The 17101-nt window shown below is 45.4% G+C and overlaps 1 protein-coding gene across 2 annotated transcripts in view; it reads right to left on the bottom strand.

Annotated features, from left to right (window-relative positions):
* Positions 1 to 17101, bottom strand: part of LOC108707349 (alpha-2,8-sialyltransferase 8E) — a 46726-nt gene that overhangs the window by 15949 nt on the left and 13676 nt on the right. The window contains exon 2 of one of the 2 annotated variants that reach the window (XM_041580646.1): positions 9735 to 9842. The exons of the other annotated variant lie outside the window; for it this stretch is intronic. Coding sequence (XP_041436580.1) covers positions 9735 to 9842 — 108 coding nt within the window. The remainder of the gene's footprint in view (positions 1 to 9734; positions 9843 to 17101) is intronic. 2 annotated transcript variants of the gene reach the window in all.

The following is a 17101-nucleotide window of genomic DNA, read 5'->3' as shown; positions in this document are numbered from 1 at the left end:
TCTAGCTATCTGTATAACAGAACATTCTGTCCCAGTGGCTGCACAGATCCTATCTGATCCCCATTGTAAGCAGCAGTCCTGTCCTGCTTTATGGCAGCTGAGATTCTAGCTATCTGTATAACAGAGCATTCTGCCCCAGTGGCTGCACAGATCCTATCTGATCCACATTGCAAGCAGTCGTGTGTCAGAGAGCTCTGCAATGTCCGGAACAAGCCCAGGCCCTGCTAGGGCTGGTCGGGCTACCAGACAAAGTGAGGCCCAGGCTTTGGGGCCTAGCCTTCCGGCTGAACATACAAGGCCAAAGCTACGCTCCTCTTCTTTGGGAACCCCGAGATCAAGGAGGAGAAACAGCAGTGAGAGTGATGAGGAGATGGAGAAAAGTCTGGCTGAGATCAGAAAACAAAAACAAAGGAATGTACAAGTGGCTCGGGCCCAGGAAGTTGGAAGCCGGCGTGGGGCTCCCACTGAGAAACCCCCCCAGGAAGAATCCAAGCTGAATCCTGCATTACCCCCAGGGAAACAAGGTAAGAAGAAAGAGCAAAAGCCTGAATGTGACCCTGTGTGTGCAGAGAATAAACAGCAGCAGCTGCAGGTTACAGCAGTGAGTGAGTTAAGTAAATGCACTGACACTGAAAGTAAAACCCTGCAAAAGAAAGAAACATCTGACAAACCTGCTGATAAAATGCACAAGTTTATTGCACCCCAAACACACAGTGATCCCCCCCTGTCAGACCCTGTGATGCACATGGAGTTGGAGTCTGTGGCCCCTGGGGAGGGAGGTGTCTGTGTTGTGGAGCTGGGAGAGTCTGGGAAGCCAAGTGAACTGACAGTTGCAGCAGACCTGCAGTCTCAGCATGGGGAATCCAAGATGGCGCCGGCAAACACTGCACAAGGAGTTGGGGGCGTCGGCAATGACATCACAAAGGCTCCTGTCAGTCAAACTGAGCCTCTCACCTGTGCAGGTGCAGCCAATGTTACAGCTCAATCACCAGGGGGAGAGAATGTGCAGGAGGAACAGCTTGTGAGGAAGAAGGGGGAGGAGCCAACATTTAAAGCAACAGTGGCAAAGCCAAGCAAAGGAGCCATTCCATGCAAAGGCAAGATTAAAGGCAAAGACGAGCCAATCACTGCAGAGGAGGTTGCAGAAGCCTTAAAGGAGCTGCAAACATTACAAAATGAAAAGAAAAAACTGCAGATATCCATAAAGTGTCTGAATAACCTCGTATCCTTTTCTGATGGGAAGGAAACTGAGCTTCACAGGAGAAAGAAAGACAGTTTGTTTGATGAAATGAGCAGCATTGACCAGCGAATAAACCAACTGTATGGGAAAGTCGGGCCGTGGAAAGAAATCTATCAGAACAAGCAAAGGTTTGAGTCAATGCGTTCTGGTTATAAAGCAGCGTATCCACATCCTGCTACTGGGCGGCGCCAGACCCGATCCAGTACCTCCAACAGTCCGGCCACTTCTGAAAGTGAACCAGAGTTTGCAAAACCATTGCCTCCCCGGCGGCAGCAGCAACGACGCAGTGACAGAGTCAATTGGCAGAACATGACTTTTGATGAGAAGGAGATTCAGGAGCAAGAAAAGAAGAAAAAAGAACAGAAAAGCTTCAAGGTGAATCTGCCACAAACCAGCACAAGACCTAAGCTACGGTATGAGGATTCGTCTCAAGCCGCCTATGAAATCTCATCTGATCAGGACTTTCCAGAGTTGCCTAAAGCAGCAGTGAGACCAACAGAAGATCCAAGTGTCCGGCGCCGGAACCAAACAGAGGGCAAAAAGGTCTCCCATAAAGCAGCTGAGAGTGGCCCAGAATCTGAAGACAAAATGGAAGTGGCGGCTCAAGAATCTCTTTTGTGTGTTCAGAATGAAGTGGCTGAGAGTGTGGCTGAGAGTGTGGCTGAGAGTGTGGCTGAGAGTGTGGCTGAGAGTGTGGCACCTGTCACAGATGGGAATGAGTGTGAGCAGATGGAAGTGAGAGAGAGTCAAGCTGAAGAGGCAGAAGTGAGAGAGAGTGCGGCTGAGCAAACAGAAGTGAGAGAGAGTGCGGTTGTGCAGCCTGAACAAGAGAATGCAGCGGAAGAGTCTGTGACTCAGGAGGCAGGGGTAGAGGTGGAGCAAGTTGGTCATATAGAGAGTCAGTCAGATCAGGTACAGCAGAGAGTGGAGGTAGAATCTATTCAGGTAGGAGGGGTGGATGAAACTGCAAACAGTTTTTGGGGAAAGCGAAGGCTCTTTGCAACCCCAGACGTGTCCCATGATAACCAACCCTTTAAGAGGAAACATTGGGTAAAAATTAAATGGGATGGAGAGAAAGAACAAGTTCCATCTAGAAGGTTTCTTGTAAGAACAGTCATACTGGATAGTATGGGTTTCAGGCCTGGGGATTTATCAGCTGTTATAGCACAAACTGAAACCGATTTTGATGTCACTTTTAAGCTTCAGGAAGCACTTGAAAATTTTTGGCGAATCTATAATATGCAAAAAAGGGCAGGTAACCAAAATTGGGAACAATTTGTGGTAATCCCTATGACAAAGCCTGAGACAAAAAACATCACAATTGTAACAAAGAATGACGCCATTCCTCAGGAAGACATTCTCATATGGTTGCGCAGGCAATGCACAGTCCTTACACCTCTAGTTAAGGTTTTTGATGAGGATGGGGTTTGGGCAGGAGTCTGGAAAACCCAGGTTAAGTTGAACATCTCAGGTAACGTTCCACAGCACCTGCCCAATTCCTTTTTCATTGGGAAAGAACGAGGTACCTGTTTTTATGCTGGGCAGCCCCGTAGGTGCTATAAATGTGGAGCAAGTAACCATTTGGCCAGGTCATGTGCAGTCCTGAGGTGCGCCCTCTGTAATGCAATTGGTCATGTTGCAGATGCATGTGTAAATGTCAGGTGCAATCTCTGTAATCGAATGGGACACGTGCATAGGAGTTGCCCTGAGGCCTACCATAATATAGTCACCCTTTTCCCAGAGATTGACAAGGAGATGAGGAAGGATTTTGTAACACCAGAAAGAGAGACCAGTGAGGAAAGTGAAACAGAAGTGAGGGACTCACAGAGTAGTACTGTTCCAAAGAAACCTGTGGAGAAAACAGTGAGAACAAACAGAAAGGAGAACCCAAAACCAGACAGAAAGGAGAACCCAAAACCAGTCAGAGAGATAAGTGGGAAAGCAGTAAGAACAAGCAGAAAGGAGAACCCAAAACCAGACAGAAAGGAGAACCCAAAACCAGACAGAAAGGAGAACCCAAAACCAGTCAGAGAGATAAGGGAGAAAGCAGTGAGGAGCAATACCAACAAGGAAGGTAAAAAGGATGAGAATGGCTGGCAGACAGTCAACACAAAAAATAAAACCAAAATGCAGGCTGACTTGTTAGACCCAGGGGAAGGTTCTGCTACATCATTCTTAATTACCACCAAAAACAAATTTGTGGTTTTGGAGAAGGAGTCTGAGACCTGGGGAGACAGAACTGAAAGAGAGGAGCAGGAGGAACTAGAGAAAATAGAGAGAGAAGAAGAGAGCGAACTAGAACAGGAAAATACAGAAGAAATGGAAATCCAACTCCCTTTAAAAAAAGAGGAAGGGAAGGGAGTGACCAGACTGTCAGGAAGAAAGGTGTAGGTGCAAAACATTCCAGTGATCAGGACGGAGAGAGTGTTTGTCTTGAGGATGGAATGAGATCTCGCTGTGGTCCTCAAGTCAAGCGATATGGGGAGGAGGCTGTAGGTTTGGGTAAGAAAAAACATCCTCACAAGCATTCATGATGGGGCAGCCTACAATAAGATTCTTGACCTCTAATGTTTGCAGTGTGAGATTGCCTCGTACAAGATTCATGGCATTCGAAAGTTTAGCAAACTCAGATGCTGAGGTTTTTTCCTTCAGGAAACCCGACTCACTACCCAGGCAGATCTTAGAAAGGCAAAAGCTGATTGGCGACATGGGCCTTCCTTCTGGTCTATAGCAGAGGAACCATGTGGGGGAGTAGCAATACTGTTTCGGGGTGGCCTCAATATTACAGTACACCGTTTGCTTGAGATCCAGGTGGGCCGTTGTTTGCTACTGGATGTCACGATAAGTGGAAGTCGTTTCCGTCTTATAAACATCTATGGGCCACAGTCTATGGCAGCCAGGAGGGCCCTGCTAGTTGAAGTGAGACCTTTTCTGCACACTTCCCTTCCAGTCATCCTGGCTGGTGATTTCAACCAGGTCCTTGGACCAGGAGATCGTTCTGGTAAAATGAGAAAATCAGAAAGTTATTATTTAAACATGCTTATTCAGCAGGCTGGTCTGGTTGATGTTGCAACCTGGGGTGGCCGGAAGGCGTCACATACCTATAGATGTGCAGAAAGAAGCAGCCGTCTAGATATGGCTTTTGTCAGGGCTGGTGAGGAGTTCACTAATGTGAAGGAAGTTGGGGTCGAGTACTCTGATCACTTGACACTCTCTTTCACAGTGGGATCCTCATCTATTCCAGTGAAGGGTAAGGGTCTGTGGCGGCTGAGTGTGGATTCCCTGGAGGGTGAGTCAGTTCAACAGTCTTTTGAGGCTCTTCTTTGCCACCAGCTCGATAGAGTCGATTTTTACAACTCTGTGTCATCATGGTGGGAGGATGCCAAATTCTCATTCCGGACCTTCTTCCGTAAGCTATCTGTACGTAGGGAGGGAAATAGGTATAAGAAGTACCTGACTCTTTTAAAGAAGTTGGAGTCCTCTATTTCGGATGGGGTGGAGGGGTCAAAAATTGCCCAGCTGAAGGCCCAGATCAGAGAATGTCAGTACAGCCGGTACAAATCTCTTGTGCAGGAAAGGGATTATGGGAGTTTTCACTCACCGGACCCCTTTTTAAACTGCAAAGAGAATGTTGGGCGAAAACTTGTCACCAGTCTGATCAATCCCAAGGGTGAGTTACAAACATCAAGGGAGGGCATCCTTGGGATAGTGAAAGACTTCTACGGTTCTCTGTTCCGGGCTAAGGCTTTGGATAAGGGGAGGACTTCATCCTTCCTGGAGGCAACCCCAGGGCCAGATGTAACTAATTTGGACTTTGAGCCTTTGACAGCTGAGATCATGGAGGATGAAGTCAAAGCTGCCATCGATTGCCTCGCCAAAAAGAAGGCTCCAGGACCAGACGGCCTTACAGCCGAATTTTATAAGAAGTTTAAAGATCAGCTGGCTCCGGTTCTCGTAGAGGTTTTTAGAGACTGCCTGGAAGGGGGTATCTTACCCCCCTCTATGAGAGAATCTTCCTTGATCCTGCTGTCAAAAGGTAAGGATCCAAAGCATGTTGAGAATTGGAGGCCAATTGCCCTTCTCAACACTGATAGGAAGCTTCTCGCACGGATACTTTTTACTAGATTGAGTTCATTTTCAGGCACTTTATTATCTCCTGTCCAGTTCTGCACGGTGAAAGGGCGGAGCATCTTTGGGGCGATCCTTACTATTAGGGAAGCCTTGGAGCAATGCAAAGTCCAAAATACTGGGTGTTACTTTCTAACTCTGGACCAGGCTAAGGCCTTTGATCGAGTGGATCATGAGTATCTGTGGGCCGTTTTGGCAAAGTATGGCATCCCGGGAACATTCATTAGATGGCTCTCAGCTTTGTACAAAGGGGCAGTAAGCTTTCCACTTATCAATGGGTGGCGCGGTGAAAACTTTGAGGTTGGGGCCGGGGTAAGACAGGGGTGTCCCTTAAGCCCTCTGCTGTATGTTTTTGCGATCGATCCTTTTCTAAGGCGTTTGCAGGTGAGTGGAATTAAGGGTCTCTCTGTTCCCCGTAGCCAGCCCCTCAGGTCGGTAGCCTATGCGGATGATGTCACGGTAGCAGTCTCTTGTCCGGAAGATGCGAGAGTGCTGTCCGAGAAAATCAGAAGTTACTCAGAGGCCTCCGGGTCTCTGGTCAACATGGATAAGTCTCAAGCTTTTTGGTCATTAGACGAGGAGCCGGCTTTTCCACTCCAGGAATTTTCAACAGCCCAAACTCAGATTAGATTTTGGGAATCAAATTGGGAAGGGAGATGATGGTAGGCAAAACTGGGAAGAAAAGTTGGATGCCGGAAATGCAAAGGTACAGCGATGGAAGGGATGGAAGCTGTCCTACAGAGAAAGGGTGAAGCTCGTGAAGACTTACCTGGTCCCTATCTTTTTGTTTGTTTCCTACGTGTATCCGCTGCCAGAAGCTCTCTATGCTCGGATCCAAAGCCTGTTCTTCCAGTTAATCTGGGGGAACAGGCTGAATCCTGTAAAAAGGGGCATTACTTACCTGCAGAGGAAAGAGGGAGGGTTGGGCATGTTATGTCCAGTGGCTTCTTTGGATCCATTTTTTTGAAGTTTAACTTTGGGAGCCTGGGCCAAAGAACTGATTCCCTGTGGGAATGTTGCATCAAGAATTGGGCATTGCCTCTGGTAGGAGATTGGCTGCTTGGCGATAGTGTGAAGCAGGTCCGAGTGCGCGGGAATTGTCTCCCACTGCATATTCGACTCGGGCTAAAACTTTTGAGAAAGTGGGACATTAGAATTGGGGAACTGAGTTCTGTTACAAGGAGACAAATTTATCAGAGGATCCTATTGAGCTACTTTGTTGTCCCCATGGCCTTGAAGGACTGTGTGGGGGATGTCCTTTCTCAGAGCCTGCGGTGGCTCAATGACAGAAGGGTGCCCCCAAAGTATTTTGATCTGAACTGGCTGGCTCTTCAGGGAAGACTTTTTGTCCGAGGCAATGTGAGCTTTTGAACATCACAGAGAGGGAGTGCCCATGGGGCTGTTCCACCAATGAGACCCTAGAACATTTTCTTGTGGATTGTCCTGTGACAAAAGTTTTAAAACATCGGCTGGCAGAGGCTCTCAACGTGCCCCACATCAAACACCTGTCCTATGCTGATACGGCCCTATGGTGTTCTGTCTGTCCCACATCCCCTGGATAGAGGGACAGTGTATCTAATAATATCGGTGATGAGGTACCACCTATGGCAGTTCCGCTGCAGAAGGTCCATTAGCCATGAGAATGTTGTTATAGACCAAATAGTGAAGTCTGTGGTGGCTGATTTGGGTTTCTTGAGGGAAAGAGAGGTTAAGCAAAGCTGTCTGAATGCATCCAAATGGAGAGGTGTGAAACTGTGACTTATACTGATGTATTTATGTTACTAATGCCTGTGATGTCTGACATGTTTCTCTTTCAAACAGACAATGTGATAACACCAGCTCATGCTTTTCAGTGGAAAAGTTCTGCAAGCTCTTTGGCTCAGCAATATATATGTCCTGAGTTGGGGGGTGTATGTGGGAAGGGTGGTGTGATGGCCCACTAATAGAAAGACAAACTTTGGACTTTGTGGCCGGGTTTGTGGTGGTGAAGGTGGTGGTTGGGGAGGGAGGAAAACCTTTTTCATGGACAAAGGGAAAGACTTTGCCAAGTTTGTTTTGGGAATTATGGACAGAGGAAGGACTCCAAGAGGGTTTGGTGGTGGGAGATACTGCTGAGCCAAGCCAAAGATTCATGGACTATATTTTGCTTATTGGTGGTTAATAGTTTAAAATCAGTTTTGATTTAGCTGAGCTGATGATTATTGTAAATTGATAAGTTTTTACAAAATAAAAAATTCCTATCTGATCCCCATTGTAAGCAGCAGTCCTGTCCTGCTTTATGGCAGCTGAGATTCTAGCTATCTGTATAACAGAGCATTCTGTCCCAGTGGCTGCACAGATCCTATCTGATCCCCATTGTAAGCAGCAGTCCTGTCCTGCTTTATGGCAGCTGAGATTCTAGCTATCTGTATAACAGAACATTCTGTCCCAGTAGCTGCACAGATCCTATCTGATCCCCATTGTAAGCAGCAGTCCTGTCCTGCTTTATGGCAGCTGAGATTCTAGCTATCTGTATAACAGAACATTCTGTCCCAGTGGCTGCACAGATCCTATCTGATCCCCATTGTAAGCAGCAGTCCTGTCCTGCTTTATGGCAGCTGAGATTCTAGCTATCTGTATAACAGAGCATTCTGTCCCAGTGGCTGCACAGATCCTATCTGATCCCCATTGTAAGCAGCAGTCCTGTCCTGCTTTATGGCAGCTGAGATTCTAGCTATCTGTATAACAGAACATTCTGTCCCAGTAGCTGCACAGATCCTATCTGATCCCCATTGTAAGCAGCAGTCCTGTCCTGCTTTATGGCAGCTGAGATTCTAGCTATCTGTATAACAGAACATTCTGTCCCAGTGGCTGCACAGATCCTACCTGATCCCCATTGTAAGCAGCAGTCCTGTCCTGCTTTATGGCACCTGAGATTCTAGCTATCTGTATAACAGAGCATTCTGCCCCAGTGGCTGCACAGATCCTATCTGATCCCCACTGTAAGCAGCAGTCCTGTCCTGCTTTATGGCAGCTGAGATTCTAGCTATCTGTATAACAGAACATTCTGTCCCAGTGGCTGCACAGATCCTACCTGATCCCCATTGTAAGCAGCAGTCCTGTCCTGCTTTATGGCACCTGAGATTCTAGCTATCTGTATAACAGAGCATTCTGTCCCAGTGGCTGCACAGATCCTATCTGATCCCCATTGTAAGCAGCAGTCCTGTCCTGCTTTATGGCAGCTGAGATTCTAGCTATCTGTATAACAGAACATTCTGTCCCAGTAGCTGCACAGATCCTATCTGATCCCCATTGTAAGCAGCAGTCCTGTCCTGCTTTATGGCAGCTGAGATTCTAGCTATCTGTATAACAGAACATTCTGTCCCAGTGGCTGCACAGATCCTATCTGATCCCCATTGTAAGCAGCAGTCCTGTCCTGCTTTATGGCAGCTGAGATTCTAGCTATCTGTATAACAGAACATTCTGTCCCAGTGGCTGCACAGATCCTACCTGATCCCCATTGTAAGCAGCAGTCCTGTCCTGCTTTATGGCACCTGAGATTCTAGCTATCTGTATAACAGAGCATTCTGCCCCAGTGGCTGCACAGATCCTATCTGATCCCCATTGTAAGCAGCAGTCCTGCCCTGCTTTATGGCAGCTGAGATTCTAGCTATCTGTATAACAGAGCATTCTGTCCCAGTGGCTGCACAGATCCTATCTGATCCCTATTGTAAGCAGCAGTCCTGTCCTGCTTTATGGCAGCTGAGATTCTAGTTATCTGTATAAAAGAATATCAAATCACTGGGGTCCAGAATTCCAACAAAAGGCATAATTGTACCATTTAATTAAACTATTAATAGATATAATCCTACAGCAAACATTCAGTAGCCACTCTGACAGTACAGTATTAATAAAGTGTTCAGAGAGTAAATCACTATGTCTCTGCTGTGCCCATACCCTCCAATCATCCGGTAAATGTTACCGATGTCCCATTCATAAGCAATTTTTATATTTTGTTTTTAGATAGTTCTCAATAACAAAACCGAGCTTATTTGCATTGATATGTATGAGTGGGAGATGCCATGTTGATTGTCTAGACGGGAACATTCTCGTTCTTCAGCAACAGTGTCCTCATTTATCATAAACATCTAAATGATCTAAATTAGTCATATATGGAAATAAAGCTATTCCCTAGCATGAGATTACTAAACTGTTCCTGCTCATATCAATCAATTCATGTCTTCAAATGAAATGCCCAATTACAGTCATTGTGTTTAGCCATTGGATTTGCTTTTTCTTTCTGTAACTGAATATTCCCTGAGCTCACAATACTCTGCACTGACTATGAGAGTAGCGAGTCCATGATACAGGGCCTGTGTGTCTGTACCTGCTGTCTGCGTCACTCCCCGTCTTCACTGCTCCGTCATCCGTGAAATTAAAGATCCCGGTCCAGTTTCCCAATTCCTCTCCATTCTGCCAGCTAAACTGCAGCTCTCTAATGAGAAAAGGAGGTCGTTTATATCTTGTTTTACTGTTCCTTCCTTGTCACTTTGTCATGTAATTACATGAAATCTTAACATAAATTAAACCAGAAGGAATAGTGATCAAATGGACTTTCAATAATTCAACTAGGGGGATTGTCCCTTCTCTGGGAAGGGAGTGTGACTGTAGGATAGCAGGTATAGTAGGGAGAGATGGTGCCTATAGTAACAGTGGATAATAGTCTCTGGGAAGGGAGTGTGACTGTGGGATAGCAGGTATAGTAGGGAGAGATGGTGCCTATAGTAACAGTGGGATAATAGTCTCTGGGAAGGGAGTGTGACTGTGGGATAGCAGGTATAGTAGGGAGAGATGTGTCTATAGTAACAGTGGATAATAATCTCTGGGAAGGGAGTGTGACTGTGGGATAACAGGTATAGTAGGGAGAGATGGTGCCTATAGTAACAGTGGATAATAGTCTCTGGGAAGGGAGTGTGACTGTGGGATAGCAGGTATAGTAGGGAGAGATGGTGCCTATAGTAACAGTGGATAATAGTCTCTGGGAAGGGAGTGTGACTGTGGGATAGCAGGTATAGTAGGGAGAGATGGTGCCTATAGTAACAGTGGGATAATAGTCTCTGGGAAGGGAGTGTGACTGTGGGATAGCAGGTATAGTAGGGAGAGATGTGTCTATAGTAACAGTGGATAATAGTCTCTGGGAAGGGAGTGTGACTGTGGGATAACAGGTATAGTAGGGAGAGATGGTGCCTATAGTAACAGTGGATAATAGTCTCTGGGAAGGGAGTGTGACTGTGGGATAGCAGGTATAGTAGGGAGAGATGGTGTCTATAGTAACAGTGGATAATAGTCTCTGGGAAGGGAGTGTGACTGTGGGATAGCAGGTATAGTAGGGAGAGATGATGTCTATAGTAACAGTGAGATAATAGTCTCTGGGAAGGGAGTGTGACTGTGGGATTACAGGTATAGTAGGGAGAGATGGTGTCTATAGTAACAGTGGGATAATAGTCTCTAGGAAGGGAGTGTGACTGTGGGATAGCAGGTATAGTAGGGAGAGATGGTGTCTATAGTAACAGTGGATAATAGTCTCTGGGAAGGGAGTGTGACTGTGGGATAGCAGGTATAGTAGGGAGAGATGGTGCCTATAGTAACAGTGGATAATAGTCTCTGGGAAGGGAGTGTGACTGTGGGATAGCAGGTATAGTAGGGAGAGATGGTGCCTATAGTAACAGTGGATAATAGTCTCTGGGAAGGGAGTGTGACTGTGGGATAGCAGGTATAGTAGGGAGAGATGGTGTCTATAGTAACAGTGGATAATAGTCTCTGGGAAGGGAGTGTGACTGTGGGATAGCAGGTATAGTAGGGAGAGATGGTGCCTATAGTAACAGTGGATAATAGTCTCTGGGAAGGGAGTGTGACTGTGGGATAGCAGGTATAGTAGGGAGAGATGGTGCCTATAGTAACAGTGGATAATAGTCTCTGGGAAGGGAGTGTGACTGTGGGATAGCAGGTATAGTAGGGAGAGATGGTGTCTATAGTAACAGTGGGATAATATTCTCTGGGAAGGGAGTGTAACTGTGGGATAGCAGGTATAGTAGGGAGAAATGGTGTCTATAGTAACAGTGGGATAATAGTCTCTGGGAAGGGAGTGTGACTGTGGGATAGCAGGTATAGTAGGGAGAGATGGTGTCTATAGTAACAGTGGATAATAGTCTCTGGGAAGGGAGTGTGACTGTGGGATAGCAGGTATAGTAGGGAGAGATGGTGTCTATAGTAACAGTGGATAATAGTCTCTGGGAAGGGAGTGTGACTGTGGGATAGCAGGTATAGTAGGGAGAGATGATGTCTATAGTAACAGTGAGATAATAGTCTCTGGGAAGGGAGTGTGACTGTGGGATTACAGGTATAGTAGGGAGAGATGGTGTCTATAGTAACAGTGGGATAATAGTCTCTAGGAAGGGAGTGTGACTGTGGGATAGCAGGTATAGTAGGGAGAGATGGTGTCTATAGTAACAGTGGATAATAGTCTCTGGGAAGGGAGTGTGACTGTGGAATAGCAGGTATAGTAGGGAGAGATGGTGTCTATAGTAACAGTGGGATAATAGTCTCTGGGAAGGGAGTGTGACTGTGGGATAGCAGGTATAGTAGGGAGAGATGGTGTCTATAGTAACAGTGGATAATAGTCTCTGGGAAGGGAGTGTGACTGTGGGATAGCAGGTATAGTAGGGAGAGATGGTGCCTATAGTAACAGTGGATAATAGTCTCTGGGAAGGGAGTGTGACTGTGGGATAGCAGGTATAGTAGGGAGAGATGGTGTCTATAGTAACAGTGGGATAATAGTCTCTGGGAAGGGAGTGTGACTGTGGGATAGCAGGTATAGTAGGGAGAGATGGTGCCTATAGTAACAGTGGATAATAGTCTCTGGGAAGGGAGTGTGACTGTGGGATAGCAGGTATAGTAGGGAGAGATGGTGCCTATAGTAACAGTGGATAATAGTCTCTGGGAAGGGAGTGTGACTGTGGGATAGCAGGTATAGTAGGGAGAGATGGTGTCTATAGTAACAGTGGGATAATAGTCTCTGGGAAGGGAGTGTGACTGTGGGATAACAGGTATAGTAGGGAGAGATGGTGTCTATAGTAACAGTGGATAATAGTCTCTGGGAAGGGAGTGTGACTGTGGGATAGCAGGTATAGTAGGGAGAGATGGTGCCTATAGTAACAGTGGATAATAGTCTCTGGGAAGGGAGTGAGACTGTGGGATAGCAGGTATAGTAGGGAGAGTTGGTGCCTATAGTAACAGTGGATAATAGTCTCTGGGAAGGGAGTGTGACTGTGGGATAGCAGGTATAGTAGGGAGAGATGGTGCCTATAGTAACAGTGGGATAATAGTCTCTGGGATGGGAGTGTGACTGTGGGATAGCAGGTATAGTAGGGAGAGATGGTGTCTATAGTAACAGTGGGATAATAGTCTCTGGGAAGGGAGTGTGACTGTGGGATAACAGGTATAGTAGGGAGAGATGGTGTCTATAGTAAAAGTGGATAATAGTCTCTGGGAAGGGAGTGAGACTGTGGGATAGCAGGTATAGTAGGGAGAGTTGGTGCCTATAGTAACAGTGGATAATAGTCTCTGGGAAGGGAGTGTGACTGTGGGATAGCAGGTATAGTAGGGAGAGATGGTGCCTATAGTAACAGTGGATAATAGTCTCTGGGAAGGGAGTGTGACTGTGGGATAGCAGGTATAGTAGGGAGAGATGGTGCCTATAGTAACAGTGGGATAATAGTCTCTGGGAAGGGAGTGTGACTGTGGGATAGCAGGTATAGTAGGGAGAGATGGTGCCTATAGTAACAGTGGATAATAGTCTCTGGGAAGGGAGTGTGACTGTGGGATAGCAGGTATAGTAGGGAGAGATGGTGCCTATAGTAACAGTGGGATAATAGTCTCTGGGAAGGGAGTGTGACTGTGGGATAGCAGGTATAGTAGGGAGAGATGGTGCCTATAGTAACAGTGGATAATAGTCTCTGGGAAGGGAGTGTGACTGTGGGATAGCAGGTATAGTAGGGAGAGATGGTGTCTATAGTAACAGTGGATAATAGTCTCTGGGAAGGGAGTGTGACTGTGGGATAGCAGGTATAGTAGGGAGAGATGGTGCCTATAGTAACAGTGGATAATAGTCTCTGGGAAGGGAGTGTGACTGTGGGATAGCAGGTATAGTAGGGAGAGATGGTGTCTATAGTAACAGTGGATAATAGTCTCTGGGAAGGGAGTGTGACTGTGGGATAGCAGGTATAGTAGGGAGAGATGGTGCCTATAGTGACAGTTTTGCTTCTGTGCAAGGATGTATTTATGCAGTGTTTCTGCTTCATGCCCCCCCTCCCCACACACACGTATCCTAATGTGATTTGTGTTGAGTGTCGATATCACTTTAAGAGATCTGCCGCCGCCGCAGCTTTGTTCCAATTTCTTGTCTTGATAATAAAAAGAGAAGACAAGTGACTGGCGTTGGACATGATTATCTAAATGGTTTCCAGCAATCAGACACAGAGCTCAGATCTGTATATTCTGCACAATGATTTGCCCCACCCTGTGTAAATAAACTGGGGGTTGGGTTCTGGAAAATGTCCCTTTAATCTGTATTGTGCAGATATGGGAAATAATAAAGTATTTGTAATATGTTCCATTTGTATAGAAAATGTTTGAATGAGACAACAGTGAATGTCAGTGACGATGTTTTTCTCCTTTAAGACCATTTACAGAGCTGAACGACTTCCTCACAGGGATACGCAGTGTGTGTGATAAAATTTCACAATCACAAAGCGACAAAATAGTTAACGAAACGTCAGAGCAGGCGGTAAAACGAACCTTTGCTTAGAAATGTAATATTCGCCCACTGATGATTTTACATTGTGAGCAGGGCTAAACATTTGCAAAACCGCCATTTTAAACCGCCGTTATTGTCCCTTTAGAGCAGTGGCCAACGGGGAGATTTGTCGCTCGCAATTATTGTTGCGCGACTGCGGACGACAAATTTCCCGAAACTGCCTCTCTATTGGAAATAACTGAAATCATCGGCAGTAAAAAAGCTACATATCACCAAATCAAGGTACGTCGGTTTGAACGCCGGCGATTTCCGATGGAGGCATTTTCGGGAGATTTGTCACCTGCAGTCGCTCATTTTTATGGCGGGTGACAAATCTCCCAGTCGGTCATTTTTCCACTGATTCAAACCTCCAGCAGAGGTTGTGGTTACATTGCGACTGTTAGTAGCGTTGCCACCATTTTTGTTTGGGGAAAACAGGCAGGGGGCGGGCCGGTGATGTTGGGGGGTGGGCTGAATTAGGTCGGGGGCAGGGCAGGTGATGTAGGGGGTGGGACTGATGACATGCGATCAGCGATTGGCTGATCGCCATATCATTCTCTTCAATGTCCGGTCTTGGATTTCCTAATTTGGAAATTGTTGTTGGGGGCCACTAAGGTGTTTAGGCACTTTTCACCTGGGCTGTCCTTCTAAACACAGGCGATATCTGGACAGGTGCGGAATGGATTCTCTGACGCATGTTAAGAAACTCAAAAATGTAGATTTATGAAGAAGAGCAGTTGGAAAGGACTTCTCCATCCACCTTCTTTACATTTTACCTCTGATGAAGATCACCTTTTGTGGTTGAAATGCGTTGGGCTTCTTTATGATATGATTATTTAATAAAGACTAGTGATGGGCGAATAAATTTGGCGGGTGCGAATTCGCAGTGAATTTCCTCGTTTCACCGCAGCCGAATAAATTCTCGAAAATTCAACGGTGAAGATTCGCCAGTGTCAAAAAATTTCGGATGCGCGAAGGAAAAGTCACTTGTGTCAAAACCGTTGTGCGTCAACATTATTCTGACGCCCATTGACTTTAACGCCGGCGTTAAAATTGAAACTAGTGTCAGAATTCGTGGTTCACAAATTTTTCCGTAGTTTTGGAAATTTCACAGGGCATTCACGAATTTTTCGGCGAAGCAAAACGGGACAAAATTCGCCAATCACTAACAAAGACATTTATATTTTTTTAGGGATGCACTGAATCCAGGATTCATTTCAGGATTCAGCCTTTCCCAGCAGGATTTGAGCGAATCCTTCTGCCCGGCCGAACCAAATCCGAATCTAATTTGCATAAGCCAATTAGGAGCAGGGAGGGAAATCATGTGACTTTTTGTCACAAAACAAGGAAGTAAAAAAATTTTTCCCCTTCCCACTCCCATATGCAAATTAGGATTAGGAGTCGGTTCGGTATTCGGCCGAATCTGTCGCGAACGATTCGGTGGTTCGGCCAAATCCAAAATAGTGGATTCGGTGCATCCCTAGTATTTTTATTTTTGTAGTGTGCAATCCCTTGTCTTATGTTTAATGGATTGGGGATCGTTGATCGTGGACTGATTCCAGTGATTTTGGCACCTTGTGCATTTCCCATGCTTGTTACTGACTTCTACATCAATAAATATCCCCTTTCAAATATCTTATTTATATAAACAAAGGGCATTTATTTTACAATGCAGAAGCCCACTGGGAACGACTGTGGCCCTCCAGTTGTTGTTGAGCTATAACTTCCCAAGAGCTGACAATCTATAGTGAGGTGTTATGATTTACAGGCAGAGAGCTACAGTTCCCACTGCAAAGGCAGCATTGCTACAGGGGCTGCGGGATATCTGCCTGGCTGCACTGCTGTACGGGATACAAATGCAGTGAATGAAAACGATTGCGAGTGCAGCGGAGAAAGTGAATAGAGGTCAGCGAGTGCTGGGGGGAGATAAGGAGGAAAGCTTTGTGCTCCCAACGTACTGATGGGATAAAACGCATATATAAGGCTATTGTGATCTTAACAGGGTTGTTCAGCTTTAAATGAACATTTAGGAGGTTATTTATTAAAGTCTGAATGCCCAAAACTTGAAGAAAAAACGAATTTGTGATTTATTATACCGAATTAGTAAGAATCCGAAAATCCGGCATCTCAGACCTGCTGAGGTTGTATATAAGTCAATGGGAGAAGTGCAGAAGATTTCCTGATCTGTGCAAACATCAGAAGATTTTGTGGTTTTCAGGCAAAAATCGGCAGAAAATCTGAAAAATTTTGAATTTCAAATTTTCATAAGATTTTCACAATTTCGAGTTTTTTCCCACACTCACACTTCCCACAGTTTTTCGGAAAAAAATGTATTGATAAATAAGGGGAAATAACCCGTGCATATTTGGTCGGAGTATATTTCAGAAAAAAAATTAGATAAATTCGGCTTTTGATAAATAATCCCCTTAGTATGATGTAGTAAGTGATATTCTGAGAAAATCTGCAATTGGTTTTCATTTTTAATTATATGTGTATTTTGATTTAGCTTTTTATTCAGCGGCTCTCCAGTTTGCAATTTCAGCAATCTGGTTGCTAGGATCCAAATTCCCCTAGCAACCATGCATTGATTTGAATAAGAGACTGGAATATGAATAGGAGAGGCCTGAATAGAAAGATGAGGAATAAAAAGCATAACTATAAATATGTACAGTATTTATTAAAGTCCGAATGACCAAAACCCCAAAAAAATTGAATCAGAATTTTTAGTGAAAAAAACCCTCACATTTTTTGTGATCTTTTTATACTGAATTAGTCAGAATCCTAAAATCCGGCATCTCAGACCTGCCAAGGTTGTATATAAGTCAATAGGAGAGGTGCCGAAGATATCCTGATCTGTGCTGGGTTTCATGCAAAAATCCAAAGATTTCATGGTTTTCGGG

Source organism: Xenopus laevis, chromosome 1S (assembly GCF_017654675.1).
Source record: "Xenopus laevis strain J_2021 chromosome 1S, Xenopus_laevis_v10.1, whole genome shotgun sequence".
Taxonomy (NCBI): Eukaryota; Metazoa; Chordata; class Amphibia; order Anura; family Pipidae; genus Xenopus; species Xenopus laevis.
Note: the sequence above shows the minus strand (reverse complement) of the source record. Positions and strands in the feature narration are given on the sequence as shown.